We start from the raw sequence: 22,413 nt of genomic DNA on the forward strand, positions 1-22,413 counted from the left end.
AATAAATCTGGGGGTCATATAATTCCATTTGAAAACATATATGATCATTATATGTTGTCATAAATGTTCGGGCCTGGTAGACTTAAGTTAATAAAATCGGTGCAAGTTGTAAACCGGTAAATTGGTCATTTAAAGGCAAATTGAATTGATACACCCACCCAATTGGAATCCCGGAGAGTAATAGGGACCTTGGTAAAAATTTCAACAATTTTTATTTTCGGGCGAAAAAAGTAAAAAAAATTCCAAAATTGAATGCTTATATCCACGCTTTTTGAGAAATTTAGGAGGTTTCGAGACAGGGTGTCGAAAAGCCTTGAGATTTTTAGGAATATATATCGGGATCATATAATATCGTTTGGAACCATATATGATCATTATATGTTGTCATAAATGTTTGTGATAGACTTGAGTTAATGAAATCGGTGCAAATTGTAAATCGTTAAATTGGTTGTTTAAAAACAAATTGGATGGTTCTACCAACCCAATTGCACTCCTAGAGTGTATTAGGAACCATGGTAAAAATTTTTGCAATTTTTATTTCTTGTCGAAAAAAAAGTCAAAACATTCCAAAATTAAAGGCTAAAATCCACACTTTTAGAAAAATTTTGGAGGTTCCAGGTCTCGGTGTCGAAAAGTCTTGAAATTCTAGGGAATATATCTCTGGTCATATAATGCCGTTTGTAAGCATATATGATCATTATTTGTTGTGATAAATGTTCGTGGAAGGCTTGAGTTAATAAAATCGGTGCAATATATAAACCGGTAAATTGGTTGTTTAAAGGCAAATTGGAAGGTTCCATCCACCGAATTAGACTCCCGAAGGATATTAGGGATCATGGTAAACATTTCGGCAATTTTTATTTTCGGGCGAAAAAAGTAAAATAAATTCCAAAATTGAAGGTTAATATCCACGCTTTTTGAGAAATTTTGGAGGTTTAAGGGCCTGGTTTCGAAAAGACTTGAAATTTTAGGGGATACATCTCGGGGTCATATAATACAGTTTGGAACCATATATGATCATTATACGTTGTCAAAAATGTTCGTGGTAGGCTTGAATTAATGAAATCGGTGTAAGTTGTAAATCTGTAAATTGATCGTTTAAAGGCAATTGGATGGTTCCACCAACCCAATTGGACTCCCGAAGGATATTAGGGAACATGGTAAACATTTCGGCAATTTTTATTTCCGGGCAAAAAAAAGTCAAAAAATTCTAAAATTGAAGACTAATATCCACGCTTTTTGAGAAATTTTTGAGGTTAAGGGGCCCGGTGTCGGAAAGTTTTGACATTCTAGGGGACACATCTCAGGGTCATATGATGCCATTTGGAACCATATATGATCATTATTTGTTGTCATAAATGTTCTTGGTAGGCTTGAGTTAATGAAATCGGTGCAAATTATAAACCGGTAATAAATAGGTCGTTTAAAGGCAAATTGGATGGTTCCACCCACCCAATTGGACAACCAGAGGGTATTAAAGACTATGGTAAAATTTTCAGATATTTTTATAACCTGGAAAAAAAAAGTAGAAAAAATCAAAAATTGAAGGCTAATATCCACCCTTTTTGAGAAATTTTGGAGGTTTTAGGGCCCGGTGTCCAAAAGTCTTGAAATTCTAGGGGATAAATCTCTAGGTCATATGATGTCGTTTGGAACCATATACGATTGTTACTTGTGTTAAATGTTCATAGTATGCTTGATTTAATAAAATCGAGGCAAGTTATAAACCGGTAATAAATAGGCCATTTAAAGGAAAATTAGATGGTTCTACACACCCAATTGGCCTCCCAGAGGGTATTAGAGACCATGGTAAACATTTCGGCAATTTTTATTTTCGGACGAAAAAAAGTCCAAAAAATCCCAAGCAAGCCGATGCGAGATTTTTTTGGTGTTGAATTTCCCAAAAAGGATCCTCACATGGAGCGGGAAAGGAAAGTCTTCCTGAATTGGGAAAGAATAAGTCTTTCTTCATTTCTCGAGAGAGCGGAGCAGTCAAAGAATGAAAATACAAATGATTGTTCGAGAATGGCTATTCTTCACAATTGCTCCATTACATCTGGATTGAAACTTGAGAACCTCGAGAACCAAAGATATAAACTGACCACACTTTTTGAGAAATATTAGAGGTTTCAGGGCCGGTGTCGAAAAGTCTTGAAATTCTAGGGGATATATCTCTGGGTCATATAATGCCGTTTGAAACCATATATGATCATTATTTGTTGTGATAAATGTTCGTGGAAGGCTTGAGTTAATAAAATCGGTGCAAAATGTAAACCGGTAAATTGGTCGTTTAAAGGGAAATTGGACGGTTCCAACCATCCAATTGGACTCCCGAAGGTTATTAGGGACCATGGTAAACATTTCGGCAATTTTTATTTCCAGGCGAAAAAAATAAATAAATTCCAAAATTGAAGGTTAATATCCACGCTTTTTGAGAAATTTTGGAAGTTTCAGGGTCTGGTGTCGAAAAGACTTGAAATTTTAGGGGATACATCTCGGGGTCATATAATGAAGTTTGGAACCATATATTATCATTATGCGTTGTCAAAAATGTTCGTGGTAGGCTTGAATTAATGAAATCGGTGCAAGTTGTAAATCTGTAAATTGGCTGTTTAAAAGCAAATTGGATGGTTCCACCAACCCAATTGGACTCCCGGAGGATATTAGGAACAATGGTAAACATTTCGACAATTTTTATTTCCGGGCAAAAAAAGTCAAAAAACTCTAAATTGAAGACTAATATCCACGCGTTTTGAGAAATTTTTTGAGATTAAGGGGCACGGTGTCGAAAGTCTTGAAATTTTAAGGGATACATCTCAAGGTCATATGATGTCATTTGGAACCATATATGATTATTATTTGTTGTCATAAATGTTCGTGGTAGGCTTGAGTTAATGAGATCGGTGCAAGTTATAAACCGGTAATAAATAGGTCGTTTAAAGGCAAATTGGATGGTTCCAACCACCCAATTGGACAACCGGACGGCATTAAAGACCATGGTAAACATTTCAGAAATTTTTATTTACTGACAAAAAAAGTCGAAAAAATAAAATATTGAAGGCTAATATCCACATTTTTTTTGAGAAATTTTGGAGGTTTCAGGGCCCGGTGTCTAAAAGTCTTGAAATTCTAGAGAATATATCTCTAGGTCATATGACGTCGTTTAGAACCATATACGATTGTTACTTGTGTTAAATGTTCATGGTAGGCTTGGTTTAATAAAATCGGGGCAAGTTATAAACCGGTAATAAATAGGCCATTTAAAGGAAAATTAGAGGGTTCTACCCACCCAATTGGACTCCCAGAGGGTATTAGAGACCGTGGTAAACATTTCAGTAATTTTTATTTTCGGACGAAAAAAAAGTCCAAAAAATCCCAAAATTAAAGACTAATATCCACATTTTGTGAGAAAAATAGAAGGTTTCAGGGCCAGTGTCGAAAAGTCTTGAAATTCTAGGGGATATATCTCTGAGTCATGTAATGCCGTTTGGAACCATATATGAGCATTATTTGTTGTGATAAATGTTCGTGGAAGGCTTGAGTTAATAAAATCGGTGCAAAATGTAAACCGGTAAATTGGCCGTTTAAAGGCAAATTGGATGGTTCTACCCACCCAATTAGACTCCCTGAGGGTATTAGGGACCATGGTAAACATTTCGGCGATTTTTATTTCCGAGCGAAAAAAGTAAAAAAAAATCCAAAATTGAAGGTTAATATCTACGCTTTTTGAGAAATTTTGGAGGTTTCAGGGTATGGTGTCGAAAAGACTTGAAATTTTAGGGATATATCTCGGGGTCATGTAATGCAGTTTGGAACCATATATGATCATTATGTGTTTGTCAAAAATGTTCGTGGTAGGCTTGAATTAATGAAATCGGTGCAAGTTGTAAATCTGTAAGTTGGCCGTTTAAAAGCAAATTGGATGGTTCCACCAACCCAATTGGACTCCCGGAGGATATTAGGAACAATGGTAAACATTTTGACAATTTTTATTTCCGGGAAAAAAAAGTCAAAAAGCTCTAAATTGAAGACTTAATATCCACGTTTTTTGAGAAATTTTTGAGGTTAAGGGGCACGGTGTCGAAAAGTCTTGAAATTCTAGTGGATACATCTCAGGGTCATATGATGCCATTTGGAACCATATATGATCATTATTTGTTGTCATAAATGTTCGTGGTAGGCTTAAGTTAATGAAATCGGTGCAAGTTATAAACCGGTAATAAATAGGCCGTTTAAAGGCAAATTGGATGGTTCCACCCACCCAAATGGACAACCGGAGGGTATTAAAGACCATGGTAAACATTTCGGAAATTTTTATTTACTAGTAAAAAAAAGTCGAAAAAATAAAAAATTGAAGGCTAATATCCAAATTTTTTTGAGAATTTTTGGAGGTTTCAGGGCCCGGTGTCGAAAAGTCTTGAAATTCTAGGGGATATATCTCTAGGTCATATGACGTCGTTTGGAACCATATAAGATTGTTACTTGTGTTAAATGTTCATGGTAGGCTTAGTTTAATAAAATCGGGGCAAGTTATAAACCAGTAATAAATAGGCCATTTAAAGGAAAATTAGATGGTTCTACCCACCCAATTGGAATCCTGGAGGGTATTAGAGACCGTGGTAAACATTTCGGCAATTTTTATTTTCGGACGAAAAAAAGTCAAAAAAATCCCAAAGTAAAGACTAATATCCACATTTTGTGAGAAAAATTGGAGGTTTCAGGGCCGGTGTCGAAAAGTCTTGAAATTCTAGGGGATATATCTCTGGGTCATATAATGCCGTTTTAAACCATATATGATCATTATTTGTTGTGATAAATGTTTGTGAAAGGCATGAGTTAATAAAATCGGTGCAAAATGTAAACCGGTAAATTGGTCGTTTAAAGGGAAATTGGATGGTTCCACCCACCCAATTGGACTCCCAGAGGGTATTAGGGACCATGCTAAACATTTCAGCGATTTTTATTTCCGAGCGAAAAAAAGTAAAAAAAATTCCAAAATTGAAGGATCCACGCTTTTTGAGAAATTTTGGAGGTTTCAGGATCTGGTGTCGAAAAGACTTGAAATTTTAGGGATACATCTCGGGGTCATATAATGCAGTTTGGAACCATATATGATCATTATGTGTTGTCAAAAATGTTCGTGTTAGGCTTGAATTAATGAAATCGGTGCAAGTTGTAAATCTGTAAATTGGCCGTTTAAAAGCAAATTGGATGGTTCCACCAACCCAATTGGACTCCCGGAGGATATTAGGGACAATGGTAAAAATTTCGACAATTTTTATTTTCGGGCAAAAAAAAGTCAAAAAAACTCTAAATTGAAGACTAATTATCCACGATTTTTAAGAAAATTTTTGAGGTTAAAGGGCACGGTGTCGAAAAGTCTTGAAATTCTAGGGGATACATCTCAGGGTCATATGATGCCATTTGGAACCATATATGATCATTATTTGTTGTCATAAAATGTTCGTGTAGGCTTAAGTTAATGAAATCGGTGCAAGTTATAAACCGGTAATAAATAGGTCGTTTAAAGGAAAATTGGATGGTTCCACCCACCCAAATGGACAATCGGAGGGTATTAAAGACCATGGTAAACATTTCGGAAATTTTTATTTCCGGGCAAAAAAAAGTCGAAAAATGAAAAATTGAAGGCTAATATCCACACTTTTTGAGAAATTTTAGAGGTTTCAGGGCACGGTGTCGAAAAGTTTTGAAATTTTAGGGGATATATCTTTAGGTCATATGATGCCGTTGGAACCATATACGATTGTTATTTATTGTGTTAAATGTTCATGGTAGGCTTGATTTAATAAAATCGGGGCAAGTTATAAACCGGTAATAAATATGCCATTTAAAGGAAAATTAGATGGTTCTACCCACCCAATTGGACCCCCGGAGGGTATTAGAGACCGTGGTAAACATTTCGGCAATTTTTATTTTTGGACGAAAAAAAGTCAAAAAAATCCAAAAATTAAAGACTAATATCCACACTTTTTGAGAAATATTGGAGTTTCCACGGTCGGTGTCGAAAAGTCTTGAAATTATAGGAGAAATATCTCTGGGTCATATAATGCCGTTTGGAACCATATATGATCATTATTTGTTGTGATAAATGTTCGTGGAAGGCTTGAGTTAATAAAATCGATGCAAAATGTAAAACGGTAAATTGATCGTTTAAAGACAAATTGAATGGTTCCACCCACCCAATTGGAACTCCCGGAGGGTATTAGGGACCATGGTAAACATTTCGGCAATTTTTATTTTCAGGAGAAAAAAGTAGAAAAAAAATTCCAAAATTGAAGACGGTTAATATCCACGCTTTTTGATAAATTTTAGAAGTTTCAGGGCCCGATGTCTAAAAATATTGAAATTCTAGGAGATACATCTTGGGGACATATAATGCCGTTTGGAACCATATATGATCATTATATGTTGTCAAAAATGTTCGTGGTAGGCTTGAATTAATGAAATCGGTGCAAGTTGCAAATTTGTAAATTGGTCGTTTAAAGGCAAATTAGATGGTTCCACCAACCCAATTGGACTCCCGGAGGATATTAGGGATCATGGTAAACATTTCCGCAATTTTTATTTCCGGGCAAAAAAAAAGTCAAAAAACTCTAAAATTGAAGACTAATATCAGAAATTTTTGAGGTTAAGGGGCTCGGTGTCGAAAAGTCTTGAAATTGTAGGGGATATATTTCTAGATCATATGATTCTGTTTAGAACCATATACGATTGTTACTTGTTGTGTTAAATGTTCGTGGTAGGCTAGATTTAATAAAATCGGGGCAAGTTATAAACCGGTAATAAATAGGCCATTTAAAGGAAAATTAGATGATTCTACTCAAACAATTTGACTTCAGGAGGGTATTAGAGTCCGTGGTAAAAATTTCGGCAATTTTATTTTTGGACGAAAAAAAAGTCAAAAAAATCAAAAATTAAAGACTAATATCCACACTTTTTGAGAAATTTTTGAGGTTTCAAAACCGGTGTCGAAAAGTCTTGAAATTCTAGGGGATATATCTCTGGGTCATATAATGCCGTTTGGAACCATATATGATCATTATTTGTTGTGATAAATGTTCGTGGAAGGCTTGAGTTATAAAATCGGTGCAAAATGTAAACCGGTAAATTGGTCGTTTAAAGGCAAATTGGATGGTTCCACCCACCCAATTGGACTTCCGGAGGGTATTAGAGACCATGGTAAATATTTCGCAATTTTTATTACTGGGAAAAAAAAAGTAAAAAAAAATTCCAAAATTGAAGGTTAATATCCACGCTTTTTGAGAAATTTTGGAGGTTTAGGGCCTGGTGTCGAAAAGACTTGAAATTTTAGGGGATACATCTCGGGGTCATATAATGCAGTTTAGAACCATATATGACCATTATATGTTGTCAAAAATGTTCGTGGTAGGCTTGAATTAATGAAATCGGTGCAAGTTGTAAATCTGTAAATTGACCGTTTAAAGGCAAATTGGATGGTTCCACCCACCCAATTGGAATACCGGAGGGTATTATGGATCATGGTAAAAATTTTGGCAATTTTATTCCCGGGCGCAAAAAAGTCAAAAAATTCCAAAATTGAAGACTAATATCCACATTTTTTGAGAAATTTTGGAGATTTCGGGGCCCGGTTTCGAAAAGCTTTTAGATTTTAGGGATACATCTCGAGGCCATACAATATCATATGTAGTCATATATGATCATTATACGGTGTCATAAATGTTTGTGGTAGGCTTGAGTTAATGAAATTGACGAACTTGTAAACCGGTAAATTGGTCGTTTAATGGCAAATTGGATGGTTTCACCTAGGGCTGAGCAAAACTACCCAAAAACCCGAAAAATAGATCTGTAACCGTTCCGAAAATTAGGGTATCTGATCCGATAACCATAATGATTCGAGTACCCATTCCAATAATTTGTTATCGGGTATGGTTATTGGGTATCATTTTAAAATTAACGGTTACCCGATCCGTTCTGATAAGCATTTTTTTTTTTTGCTTTTTTCCCTACTTAAATCTACCTTTTAAAAATCTAAACTCTTACTTTACTTTATAATTACCTTATAATATCAATGATTAGTAATATTATTATTAATTTGGTCAAAATCATATGATATCGTTTTTAATTAGTGGTAAATTATATCAAAATAACTACATAGTTAAGTTTAATTATCATTATTAGATATCTTATTGGGTACCCGATAACCGATCCGAAAATCCGGGTACCCGAACTTATCAGTTCGGGTTATGGATATCACTTTTAGGAATTTTTGTTATCGGGTACCCGAACCGTTAGTACGGGTACCCAAAACGTTAGTATGGGTACCCGTCCTATGATTACCCCTAGTTCTACCCACCCAATTAGACTCCCGGAGGGTATTAGAGACCATGGTAAACCTTTCGTTAATTTTTATTTTCGGGCGAAAAAAAAGTAGTCAAAATATTCAAATATTGAAGGCTATATCCATGCTTTTTGAGAATTTTTAGAGTCTTCAGGGCCTGGTGTCGAAAAGTCTTGAAATTCTAGGAAATACATTTCGGGGTCATATAAAGTCGTTTGGAACCATATATGATCATTATTTGTTGTCATAAATGTTCGTGGTAGGCTTTAATTAATGAAATCGGTGCAAGTTATAAACCGGTAAATTGGTCGTTTAAAGGCAAATTGGATAGTTCCACCCACCCAATTGGACGCTCGGAGGGTATTAGGGATTATGGTAAAAAGTTTGACAATTTTTATTTCCGGGTGAAAAAAAAGTCAAAAAAATTCCGAGATTGAAGGCTAATATCCACGCTGTTTGAGAAATTTTGGAGGTTTCGTGTAGAGTTGTCAATTCGGGTAAACGGGTCAAGTTTGGGTCGGCAAGAGTGGGTCGGGTCAACTCGGGTCAGTTTAATTCGGATTAATTTCATAAATTATGCAGGTCGGGTTTGGGTTGGGTCATGTTTTAGTTGGGTCACGTCGGGTCATACTTATTATCAGGTTTGGGTTGAGTTTAGGTCGGGTTAATAACAGGTCGGGTTACATTCAAGTCGGGTGAACAATAGGTCGGGTTTAATTCGGGTTAGGGTAATTCTGGGGTTCGAGTTGGTTTCGATTTTGGTCAATAATTTGCGGGTTAGAATCAGAATGGGTCATTCTCGGGTTTGAGTCGGGTTTGGTTCAACTCAATAATTTGCAGGTTATAATTAGGTCAAGTCATTTTCAAGTCGAGTTTTTCTTGAGTTCAAGTCGGGTTCAGTTCAAGTTAATAATTTGCAGGTTATAATCAGGTTGGGTTATTTCCAAGTCGAGTCATTCTCGGATTCAAGTCGGGTTATGTTCAAGTCAATAATTTGCAGGTCACAATCAGGTCGGATCATTTCCAAGTCAAGTCATATTCGGGTTCAACTAAGTATAAATAGATTATAATCATTTTTATCAAGCTAATTATTTCCTTTGACTATAATATATATATGGCAATATAATAGGGAACTATAGTCTATTTAGGAAGATAATTATCTTCTTTGACCATACAACAAATATATACTATATTTAACTCTTAAATTTGAGGATGATGCTCCTTTCTTTTGCTGGCCTGGACGACCGACTTGGTCTCCCTAGACAAAATGCTTTATCAACAATAATAAGGTGGTCTAAATTGCATTTAAGGTGATTTTAAATCGGGTCAGGAACAATTTGGGTTGAATTTAGGTCGGGTCAATAACAAGTCGTGTTGATTCCGAGTCGGGTTAGTAACAGATCGGGTTGAATTTTTTGGGTCAGGTTAGGTCTGGTAAAATTCTAGTCGGGTCAATAACAAGTCAGGTTGAATTTGGGTCAGGTCAATAACAAGTTGGGTTGATTTCGGGTCGGGTTTGTAACATGTTGGGTTAAATTCGGGTCGGGTTAGGAACAGGTCGGGTTAAATTCAGGTCATGTTAGTAACAAGTCGCGTTAAATTCAGGTTTTGACGGGTTAAAACGGGTTTGGGTCAATTTTGGTTCAAGTCGGGTTCGGTTCAGGTCAATAATTTATCGGTTACATTCGGGTCAGGTCATCTCCAGGTCAGTTCATGTTCTGGTTCGGGACTCACATACTCGGGTTAACTCGGGTCTACGGTTAGTTTAGGTCAGGTTTGGGTCACCATTTTTTCGGAATCCGATAGGTCAATTAATAATCGGGTTTGAGTCGGTATTTCGTGTTGGGTCAACTTTTGACAGCTCTAGAAATAATTTAACTAGAATTAGTGACAATAAGCTAAGGTTAAGCAAGGAGCAATTACTACATTTGTATAGCAATATGGAGAGCATAAAATTCTATTTCATACTTCTTATACTTAAATTAGTTACTACATTATATTTTTTATGATTCTAATTATAAGAGTACAAGAATTTCACTGTAAGCAATATAGTTTACAAATCTTTTTAAACACTAGCCATATGCATCTCCCCTGTCTTCTCACCATTACAAGAATCACTTACAGCCGTACTTCTGTGAACATTTTTGTACTTATAATTCTTGGCCAAAAACACGAAAACACACATGTTCAACACAACCATGATCATCAATAGCCAGTAAAAATAATCAAGACGACTATGGTTCAAATCCTTGCCTATCCATCCCTTACCGCCTTTCAACTCTGTCACGTAGTCCACAATGTTTATTAAAAATGTACTAAGAAAGCTCCCTACACCGATAACACTAAGGTAAAACGCCAACCCTAAGCTCCTCATCGAGTCAGGAACTTGGTCATAGAAATACTCTTGCATTCCTACTAGGGAAAATCCGTCCCCTATACCAATTAGCAAGAATTGTGGAGCTAGCCAAAATACGTTCATCATTTTCCCTTGCAATGCTATCGTTAGCCTTTTCCTTTCCACTAAGGCCGAAATCATCATTGATATGATTAAAATGACCATACCAATACCGATTCTTGTAAGTATGTTGATGCCTCTCTCATTGCCCGTGGCTCTCCTTAAGTATGGTAGGAGGACCTTGTCGTAGAAGAAAACTGAGGCAATCATTCCTAGAGCCGTTAGGGTGTACACTGAAGCCGGTGGGATTTCAAAGTGTTTGAAGACTCTCCTATCCATCGCGCTTCCTTGCTTGATGAAGAATGTAGACCCTTGTGCAATGCCTATGCCAAACACCAAACAATTTAGCCAAATAGGAATTATGTTTATTATGAGCTTTAGTTCCTCTACTTGTGTCACGGTTGCTAGCCTCCACGGACTTTGGTTTTTCCTCGTTGCTCCATTATATTCACCATCTTCTATTATAGCAGCTTTGTCAAGAAATCTGCAATACAAACATATTATCAATCCTTTGGAATGTTTACAAAAATTAATCAAATCAAATGAGTATAGTACACACAACTAGCGCGAATAATTCCCCTGAATCATGTATTTACCTGAGCCTATTTGTGTGACTTAAATGTCGTCCTTGGAGTTTCTCTGTATTGTAAACCTCATATAACATGGAAGAATCCGAAGGACAATGAAGATTTCGCTTTGCAATAGCAGCGACAAAGACGTGCAACAACGGGGTTAAGGGGCTACCACGGGCACTCCTGTAACGATAAAATGGCCTTCCAAGAACAAATATCAAGACAGAAACTCCCATAGTTATTGTTTGTATAAAAAATCCAACACCCCAACCAAAATTGTCTTGCAAGTACACAATCAAAGTTACACCAAAGAAGAGGCCACTACAAAGTGCAACGTTCCACCAGTTGAAAAATGACATCTTTTGCTTCCGTTCTTCTGAATGATTGTCATCGAATTGGTCTGCCCCGAAACTCTCCAAGCACGGTTTATGACCACCCGTTGCTAGCGCCACGAGGTAGGCCGCTATGAAGAAGACTACCTCATGAACCTTGCTAGCATGATCACATGTATTTGGGGTTTTGCCACAAGGTTTAAGACTTGGAACATATTGTGTCATGGTAAAAAGACCTAAGCCCTGAACAAAAGAGGTAAGAAGTTAGTTTAAATTGTCAATGAAAAATGGTGCACAATCTAACCATCTAAGTTACAAATTAAATTAACCATATAGTTTTTCCAACTATCCAATGGTATATTGGTGGGCCAAAAAGCCCAATTATATTGGTTCGATCACCCTTTTGGGGTCTGAATAATGTCAATGCTACTTTTTGCATTTGATCAAAATGTAGGGCCCAAAGACAATGTTTGAAGACTTTGAACGAAAAGGCTCTTTCACTCAAACCTTGATTTACAAATACAAAGAAATTAAATTTTACTCCGTACTTGATTTTTCTAAACTTATGTAATATGGAGTACATAGTTTTTAACATGGATTATTAATTTATAAAGTTGACTAAATGCATACTTTTTACCAATAATTTATTAAAAATTAGTAGTATTAAACTAACAAGATTATATTTTTAAAAAGTTAAACCTCTTAGATAAGATTAATAATTGAATGAAACAAACATCCTTTGCTCAACAATTTAAATTAATTTACTTTTTACTTAAAATTTGTACTTCATATGAGATATAAGAAAAAGATAATACCTTCATTTTTTATTAGTTGATACGTTTTGACTTTAGCACTATTCACACACCTCCTTTTGGCTATGTTTTGTGATTTTTATGTGAAGAAAAATATAGTCATGTAAGATCTTTTTAGATTCGTCACAATGTATATTTTTAAAATATCAAACTTTTTATAATTTTTGTTTATCGGTAATTAAAGATATCAACGATTGACTTTGTGCACTGACAAACGTGACTAAATAAACGTGTCAATTAAAAAGAACGGGTGAAGTATTAGTTTTAACTTTTTAAAAGAAAATTCTTCTAGAAAATGTAAGGCACTACAACTTGCTTGCCTAGGTAAATTCCAAAATAACCAATAGTGGTGAATTTGCAAAAAAAATTGACATTATTTGTGAGTAATACTCTTCAAGATAGGAGTTTTGTGACTTGCATACAAACATGTAATCATATTCATAGTTGTTGCATGTCTCTTTCTCTAAGGTTGTTATAAAGTATGACTTCATCACTTTTACTTTAATTTCCTTATTGATTGACATGTTAAACGAAAAGTCTAATTTATTGCGTAAATTTATGAATAACCTACCAGCAAAAAAAGTATAGAAATTCAACTATAACACTTATTTCTCAAAAAGTGATGTACTTATATTTTTGGTGAAAAAAGTATGTACTTGGTAAAGAAAGTATTAGTCTATTTATTACATATAATTGGGGCTAATATCCATTGGCTATGCTCTAAAGAGCCAATCGGATGTCTTGTCTTAAAATTTGGTTATGCATTACATATAGGGTTGTATATAACCATTATATTAAATAAATTTTCTATAAATAATAATTCCTTTGTTTTTGTCGTTCTAATTTGAATATTTGATTGTGTATGTTTGTCAATGCATTTATATTTTTGACTAATACTGTAATGTCTTTAATTGTGTAATAGCAAAATTTATAAACACTACGTAGTACTTGATATTCTTATAGCATTTATTGAAATGAATACGACAAGTTTCCGAGTATTATATATATTGAGAGTCATTTTTACAAGATTTTTTTTTCAAACAAGTGAATAGTGTCAAGATTCTAAATTTGAACAAAAATACATAAATATTTGAGAATATATGACAAAATTATCCATTGATCAACATTATGCAATAACTCTGAACTATTTCCTTTCTAATCTTCGCTTATGTAATATGTCGTCAGTTGCATTTATCATTTTGCTTTAAAATTAAAATCCAAATATAAAGCAAAAGCAATTAAAAATTTATTATTATTAAAGAGTTAGGGAGGAGAGAGAAAAGACTTGCCAAGACATAGATAATGGCAGAGAAGAGAATCATGAAGTAGCGGCCAGTGTAAGCATCCGCAAGAAACCCACCAAGAAGAGGCATCACTGTTGTTACTCCTGACCATAAATTCACACTACTCGCCGCCGTTTTCAAGTCTTGGTGCATCACTTTTGTCATGTATGTTATCAAATTTGTTGCTATTCCAAAGTAGCTCAATCTCTCACTAAACTCAATGGCTACATACATAAATATATATATATGTAATCATGTCAACCGATATCAAAATTTTGTTGAGCTATATATATATCAGCAAATAATCTTAAATGAGTCAAACTTACAATAACTTCAATTTTTATTATAGGAAGCTGATGAGACGTCATCTAGTCTAGTCATAAGTTATTAAAAGAAGTTCGCCTCATATAAGATTTTGCTGATAATATAAAAATTAAAAAAACTAGCCTAGTATAATAATGTATAACAACAAAAAAGTTAAGAGATTACCTATGATGAAGAAGGAGGCTTTCCATGAGCCAGTGGAAGCTCGACGAGGAATCCTTCCTTTGTAATCATACGACGAATCAAGAACTTGTGATTTCGTGACATCTTCATCTTCTTCTTCTACTTGGAATTTCTTTAATGGGATTTCAGGAGTACTTAATTCACCCATTTCTTTTTGTATTTTTTGCATTATCGTTATAAAATGATCGCAAATAATATTGGAAGGACGTTATTAAATCTAGGAGGGTAAGAGTGACTATGGCATGGTATTTATTGTATGAAAAAAGACGTAATCCTAAGGTCTAAATTGTCACTTATAGTGGTGTTTAATTTTTTTTGACCAAGTTAACAAAGATAGTGCACGGTGCAATCAATTGATGAATACTGTACAGTGTGTATGTATAGTACCCTCCACTCATCTTTGCGCAAATTGGAAGTTGGGAGGATGCAAAGAGTTTAAAGAGACATGTAATATGCTCTCAAAAAGACGTAACAATTTATGCTATTCTCCAACTACTTTAGAAAACAGCCAGCCATATACACCGATTTATTACTCGTTTCTTAAATAATAATCCGTATGTATTTCATTCAACAAAATAACATGACACCGTACCCTTGATGGATGAGATGTCGTTTGGGACAAGCTCAAGGGCACAACATGGCCACCGAGGGGGGTTTTGGGGCAATACTCCCAGAATTTATTACGGTATCTGTTATGTGGGCTATAATTTTTTGTGTTAGGGTCTATTTAGGTCTTTTTTTTTTTTTTTTTTGGGGGGGGGGGGGGGGACTATATAAACTCCTTTAGGGTTAACCTACCAAATCTGGAAAACTCTCCCCTCACCTGTCCATTGATATATAACTAATTCATTGTTTTAGAGAAAACGTTAAATCATTATTCTTGTTTATTGATTTCTTTAATCTTTAATTACTTGCATCTATTTACTTTTTTTTTTTTTAAAAAAAAAAAAAAATATGTTCCACGTATCCGGCTCTCCCTGTGGGCTAATCCGAATTTGGAGATCAGTTCTGAGTGGTTAGGTTCCAGTCCCCTTCCAATTGTTGTTGAGTGAGATCGAATACGAATTCTCCCTACCAAGTCCAATCTCAATCACCACTACACCAATAACCAATTGATATTTCTTGCATCTAATATAACAATATTATACCTCATATATAAGTTGACTCATCACACCCGCAAGGCCGCAATTGGTAGATAAGCAAGTATTATATAACGTGACTATATTCAATGGATCGATCGGAGTGTACCATAGTCATAAACTCATAGTGAGAGCATTAGTTACCTTTAAAATTATTAATAATATAATAAATTTAAAATAAAAAACACATTTTAATTTTAAAAAATTGAATTGGTTCTTAAGGTGGAGCCGTAGAGGTTGGGCCTTGGGGTGGTGCGCAGCAAATTGCAAATGTGAGGTCAAACTTGGTTGCTTGATAACATGATAAGTAAACGTCAACGAGGATTTGATATATATATTGACCATTAACAAGTTTTAGTGGAAATTTTATACATGATTGCAACCACAAAATCCACAATATTAAGTGTAGGTCTTGAAATTAGGAGTGAATAATATATAACATGTTTCATGACCCCTTATTGGCCTTATTATATTACATAAATAAGTTGACTTTTAAGTGGCCAAGTACATTCACACATCTATTATGAAGTGGCTAAAAGTTTCCTCCAAAAAAAAAAAAAAAAAAAAAAAATAATTGGCTAAATAGTAAATATGTTATATATGAAGTACATGTATGCACTTTAATTTCCTGATTTAGAATGTAATATATATACTTTATATCTTGCCATTTTAAGAGATTTTTCAATGATAATTCAATTCCAAAATTGCAAGTGAAAATATACTTTGTATTAAACTAAAAAAAAGGAGGAAGTATGAAGTACAAAGTATAACTTTGCCCTCTTAATAAAAGAGTGTTGTTTTGAATGTACATTTTTCTTTGATACATATGGGTGTAGGTGTACGGTATGTATATGTAGAAATAATTGCATCTAGCATGCACTACGTATTATTAAGAACCTATCAAATGTCGACATGTCGTTAATACCAACTTTGTTTATATCTTATAAGGTTGTATCTATTGTGACCTAATAACATATCTCATTCATGTCGATCACTCTTTATGCCTTTCGAACACACAACCCCCCCCCCCCCCTAAAAAAAGAAACAATAAATGTATTTATTAAATCCTCCTAAACGTTAAAATGTAATATAATCTACTGCTCCCCGTATAAACTTATTAAGTCCTTTTGCATATCCTAACCTTAATCCTCTTCTAAATTATCCTTGATTTGATAAGCAAGAATTAGAATAATTTGCTAATGTCACATATAATCCAATATGTATATATATATATGATTCCATGCATTATCCAATCATTGGTCTTTATTACTTTATTTATTTTTATTTACTTTGAATTTCAATATGAATTCTTTTAAATCCTACTGTCAAAAGGAATATATATATATATATATATATATATATATATATATATATATATATATATATATATATATATATATATATATATTCCTTCATTTTGCTTTAATTTGCATGTGTAACATTTAACCTCCTATATAAACCCTTTTGTACCGTTTGCTTTAGTATTCCAGAAATCAGCATATATTCTACCCATATTATATGGTTATAACTATTTATATATCATGCTTTTCTAGATGCTTTTTTAGCTTTACTTTTTACAATTAAACAAGATGACATATTCTGTCTAAACCCGTTTTTAATCCATATTATGCGGTTGAAAATTAGATACGTTATGTCGATCGTGTACTAAGCATTATACCAAATTGACAAATTATTGGTTGCTAATTGGAGTATTAATGATTTTTTTTTTGTAAAGATAGGCAAATAATTATTACTCCTAGTTAATTGTGATCACTACTTAATTGAGATGTGATCATGAATTCTGAATCAAATGGAATGAGGGGTCTGGCAGTTGAATATTTCTAAACCACTAGTGATACTAAATTATTTCTTATTTGTGGTACTAAGATAAGCTAGTATGTATACTAATTAACCTACCCTTTCTTGTCTATTATTCAATCAATCAATCTAGCTTAGCTGAGCTTGCTCCCTTGAATGGATTCGTGTTAATCCAAAGAAGCTAATTTATTATTCTGATCCTCAAGGAATATGATCACAAAACTATGACAATGGGCCATGTCGATAGTATTATTTCAAATAGTTATGTGAAAATTAATATTGACGGACAAATTAAAGTACTCCGACATATTTAGTTAGGATAATTAGATAATGAGTAAATACATTAGAGCATGAGCCACCACATACATATGCCAAAAGAAGTTTTACAAAAACATATTTACGTCATTGCTAACATGTAGAGACATCAGCGTCAATCAAATGCCAAAATCTCAAGTAGTGTTGCAATGGTAACTAAAATTTGAAAGAAGCTAAAATTTTATTTGGTTAAAAGGTATAAACAAGATCAATATTTTAGATGTGATTTATGTAGAAGCTAGGTCAAAATAAAAATTATCAATTATTCTCAAAAAGAACAAGTCAATTTTGATAGAGTACAAAACATGTTGTTGGATCTCGCTCATTAGCTTAACCTTTTAGTTGAGTTGATCCTTTAATATGGTATAAGGCCCTGTTTGATTCACCTTAATTTTGCTGAACTGAAATTATTTTTACTGAACTGAACTTATTTTTACTGAACTGAATTTAATTTTACTGAACTGAAATTATTTTTACTGAACTTAAATTATTTTTACTGAACTGAAATTATTTTTACTGATTTTCTATTATAATTCTTCTTTAATTAAACTGAATTTTACTGAACTGAACTTATTTTTACTGAACTGAAATTATTTTTACTGAACTGAAATTAATTTTACTGAACTGGACTTATTTTTACTGAACTGAAATTATTTTTACTTAATATTATTTTTTTTAAGGTGAAGTGAACAGGGCCTAAGTTTATAAAAGAACAGGGTCAATTTTGATAGAGTATAAAACATATTGCCGAGCCACAACTTTTAGTTTAAACTTTTGGTTGAGTTGGTTCTTTAACATGGTATAAGTTTATAAGTTGAAACGAAAAGTAAATTAGCTTATATGTTACTGAAAAGCATGCCAAGATAGCTTTATTCGATCAGTTTAATGGCATCATTGGGAATTCATCGATCTTCATCGCTTTTTCCTCCACTCACAGTGACATAATGTGGTCACACAATATAATTGTTTGTTCGTTTCTAAAAGAAGTTATTATACTATAAGGCCAATATTATGGAATAAAATAGGTTTTGTTTCGGATGAAAACAATCGAATCTCGGAAGATCCTTTTATCTTGAGGGAACTTGGTCTCGGTCCGAACGACGCAGGAGCCGAGGGTTTCCTGCACAACAAATACACGTAAACTAGCCTCGGGGGGGACGCCGAGGAAGGCCCCTCCGATGCTTAAGTCAGTATATTAGAGAGAGAAAGCTGTGCAAGAGTTTAGTTGCTTGAGGCTTTATTGTCTTACCAAGAATTGACCAAATTGTTGGCTTTTATACCTTGGCTAATGAAGGAGGCGGATTGGGCCCGGAAGTCAGTTGGGCTGGGCCAAGCTGATTGGGCCGTTGACTGACCTTGACATGGCTTTGAGGATGTTGATTTTTGACTTTAGCACATTTGGAGAGTTGAACCTTAACCTTGGGCTTTTAATTGGATCATTCAGTGACCAGGCCCAATTGGACTAAATTGGACCCAAACAACTTGCCCCCCAGACCCGATTTGGAAGGATGACGGGTCGGGTTTGATTTAATCAGAAAAGGAGGGAAGTGAATGATTTGTTAATCCAAAAATGTGAATTTAAACCGTAATTAACCCATGATTAATGAGATAACAACAGTTAATGTGGATAATTGCGGAAGTTGGACGGGTAGTGGGCGATTTAACTGCAAGGTCGTGTGTTTAACGGTTACTTAGTGGGGTGCTTGAGAGAAATTGAAACGCAGACTCCTTGAATTCCCATTTCTGGAGATATAAATAGAGGCGCGTCTTCTCTCCCCACTCATTCATCAACACAAACCCAGAATTCTCAAGAACGCTCAAGAGCCCGCATCAAAACTTCGCAAATTCCCCGAGCATTAAGCTTAGAAGCTGAGACTTGTCACTACCAATTCGTAAATCGGCGGCTTTTGCTTCAGATCAAGGTAAATTCCTTTGATTTTATTTCATCTTTCTTCGACTTTGCACTCTTTCCCCTTTTTCGACTTTTTCCTTCGAAATTCGTCAATGGTGAGGGGAGTTAGAGGTGGAGCCCGTGCTCCAAGAAGAGCAAGGCTAATCCCCGATCCCAGGGACAGGATTGGGACCTGGAATGGACGAAGGACAGAGTCTGACCCTGCTGAAGGGGTTAGGGCGACTCCCATTTCTTCGGCTCCTCCTCAGAGAACGGATGAGCCGAGTGCTTCTGGACGGGACGATGAAATTCCCGCTGTCCTTTGGGATATCCTCCCTGGGTTTTCAGAGTGGGAGAATGCCGAAGTCGCTTCGGCCATGATAAAGAACCGCCCCTACTCATGGTGGGTAGAGAACGCCGATCAATATCGATTTGCCGAGCAAATTGAGTTGCACTACGGCATTTTTGAAGCTGATGGATATTGGTGCCGAATGCCCTCAGCATCCGATAGAATCCATCGTCCACCCCCGGGGTATGTGGGGGTGTACACGAGACAGCTTCAGTATGGGCTGAGGTTCCCTTTGGACGTTTTCGTCCGAGACTTGCTGATCCATTACAACATTTCCCTGTGCCAGCTGACCCCCACCAGCATCCGAAGGGTAATGACGTACTTATGGGTCTGCAAATTCTTCAGGTACGTGCCGAACCTGCATTGCTTCAAGAGGCTCCATCGGCTAGTGCCAAACATTCAAAGTGGGCACGGATGCCATGGCTCTGGGTGGTATCGGATTGAGTCTCGGCCCCCGTTCCTAACCATGTGGCCGAACGACTCTTCAGACAAGGACTGGAGAGGTCAATGGATTTGGGTTAGGGCACCCACGGAGCCGAGCCACCCTTACGTTTTCAGCGCTCCCCGGTATCTTGCCGAGCCGGATCCTGATATGGGAAGTTTAGGTCCTCCCGAAGATAGCGGGCCAGACCCGAACCTTAATCAGCAGAACATCTTCGGCAAGCTGCCGAACCGGGGAGGCAGCGGCCGAATGCAGCATATCCCGGAGACTTGGCTCCCCGATACGCACTACGTTTTCCAAGAGAATATGCTGGCAGCTGTCGGCCTCAGCCGAAAGTTTAGGGATGGTAATCTTCTTCGGCTGGGGCCGAGGCCTTTTAATTATCTCTTTTCTTCTTTCATTTTGCTTTCTTGTGATGTGCCGAACTAACTGAATTGACTTCTCCCCTTTTCTTTTTCAGAACGGGACGAGACCAACGTCGGCATTGATTACGCTCGCCTTGGCGTCAACCGAGAACGAGTCGTAACTGATCGGGCTCCCCCTATCACTGAACCAAGGCGCCGAGAGGTTCACCTAGACTCTTCCCACTTCCAAATTGAGGCTGTTGCTCTGTATCAGAGGCAGAAGCCTTGGTGGAAGAAGAGGGATCCCTTGTTTCAGCTGCTGGAAGAAGAAGCTGAAGCTGCCCGTACAGCCGAAGAGGTTGCACGGGTTATTGAAGCTTGTGAAGGTGGAGAAGGGTCCTCCAGAGTTGCTGAAGAAGCTGCGGCTAGGGCAGCTGAAGAAGACGAGGCTTTGCTGAAGACCTCGGTGAGCCTTTAGACTTAACTTTGTCTTTCTTCTTTTTTTTTTTTACTCACACTCTTCTTCCCCCCTGTCTGTTACAGTCTGAAGAGAGTAACAGACACAGAGAAGGCAAAGCTCCTGTTCGTCCCGAAGATCAAATACAAGAGTCTTCAGACTCAGATATGGACGAGCAGCCGCTTCAGAAGAGGCGCCGAAGAATGGCCATCATCGGCCCGCATGACTTTCAGCGGAGGCCGATGACCATCGGCGTTGAAATAAGGGAACCCGAGGAAGGCAATGGATCGCCGAGGGTTCCCCGGCCACCGCCTCAATCACCCCCAAGGGCCTCTCCGCCACCCCCCGAGATGGAGGTGGATCAGAGAACTCCCAAACCTAAGGGAGAGGTTCTGGAAGAAGCTCGAGAGAGTGCCGCCGAGGACAAGGATGGAGACGCCGTGATGCCCAGTGCTGAGGGTTTCACGGCGGACATTGCCAGAGAGGTTGGGGCCTTCGTCCTCACACCTGAAGAAGAAGAGGTCACAATAATTGACTCTTCTGAGAAGGAGGAGGACGTTGAGCCACCCAAAGCTAAAGAGGCTCCATCGTCATCCTTCCCTTCCTTCCAGACGCTGCAGTCTGGAGAAATGGGTTTCTCGGCCCCCCGAATTCCAGTCCCAGACCACATCTGGGACCTCATATGGGGTCAGAACCGAGAAGGTGCTGCAGCCTACTTCGGCGATTTTGCTGGCCTGTCCGAAGTAGATAGGGCAAGGATTTGGTCGCTGAAGGCCACTGCTGGGATGGGCGAATCCAGCAGATCAGTTCCTGACCCTGCCAGGTCCAACCAACTGCTGATGATGCAGGTAATTCTCCTTGCCTTGATTTCTTTCTGAACTCAACCTTTCAGCTATTATTTTTTACTTTTTTAACTTGTGCCCCTGTTTTCAGTTCGTGCACAATCAGACTCTCACTGTAGAGCTGATTGATACCCTACAAGATAGGGTAGACGCTGCTGTGCACGAAAGGAAGGTGGCTGAAGAGGAAGTTAAGCTTGCTAAGTTGAAGCAAGCAGCAGCTGAAGAGAAGCAGCAGGAGGTTGAGGAGTACGGTAAAAAAGCTGCCGAAGCTCTGAAAACCTTCTGTGATGCTATGGAGATGGAGGTTTTTCCCCCACTGATGGAAGGGGAAAAATTCCTCCAAGAGCACCTGGGGGTGGACATCTCCAAGTTCAGGCTGCTATCGAGAGCCGAATCCAAGGAGCTGCTGCACAGGCTGAGGTGCAGCATCAGCTAGAATCTCTTGAAGCCAGCAGAATGGCTGCTGAAGAGATGCTCCAAGCTAGGGATGTCCAACTCTCAAGGGCTGCTGCTG

At 36.8% G+C, this 22,413-nt stretch overlaps 1 protein-coding gene across 1 annotated transcript; it reads right to left on the reverse strand.

The window, feature by feature from the left end:
- Positions 1–10,282: 10,282 nt before the first annotated feature.
- On the reverse strand, positions 10,283–15,045 carry LOC110733350 (protein NRT1/ PTR FAMILY 5.6-like). The gene is made up of 4 exons (XM_021913383.1): positions 14,285–15,045; positions 13,802–14,019; positions 11,393–11,943; positions 10,283–11,280 (listed from the first exon to the last, which is right to left on the reverse strand). Exons 1-4 carry the CDS (start codon positions 14,469–14,471, stop codon positions 10,407–10,409), a joined length of 1,830 nt encoding a protein of 609 aa, XP_021769075.1. The 5' UTR covers positions 14,472–15,045; the 3' UTR covers positions 10,283–10,406.
- Positions 15,046–22,413: the final 7,368 nt, after the last annotated feature.

This window comes from Chenopodium quinoa, unplaced genomic scaffold (assembly GCF_001683475.1).
Source record: "Chenopodium quinoa cultivar QQ74 unplaced genomic scaffold, ASM168347v1, whole genome shotgun sequence".
NCBI lineage: Eukaryota > Viridiplantae > Streptophyta > Magnoliopsida > Caryophyllales > Amaranthaceae > Chenopodium > Chenopodium quinoa.

Coding starts and splice junctions, on each gene's coding strand:
- LOC110733350 (XM_021913383.1), bottom strand. CDS start 14,471: ATGCAAAAAATACAAAAAGAAATGGGTGAATTAAGTACTCCTGAAATC. Junction 14,020..14,284: donor AGCCTCCTTCTTCATCATAG/GTAATCTCTTAA, acceptor TTATGTATGTAG/CCATTGAGTTTAGTGAGAGA. Junction 11,281..11,392: donor AGTCACACAAATAGGCTCAG/GTAAATACATGA, acceptor TTTGTATTGCAG/ATTTCTTGACAAAGCTGCTA.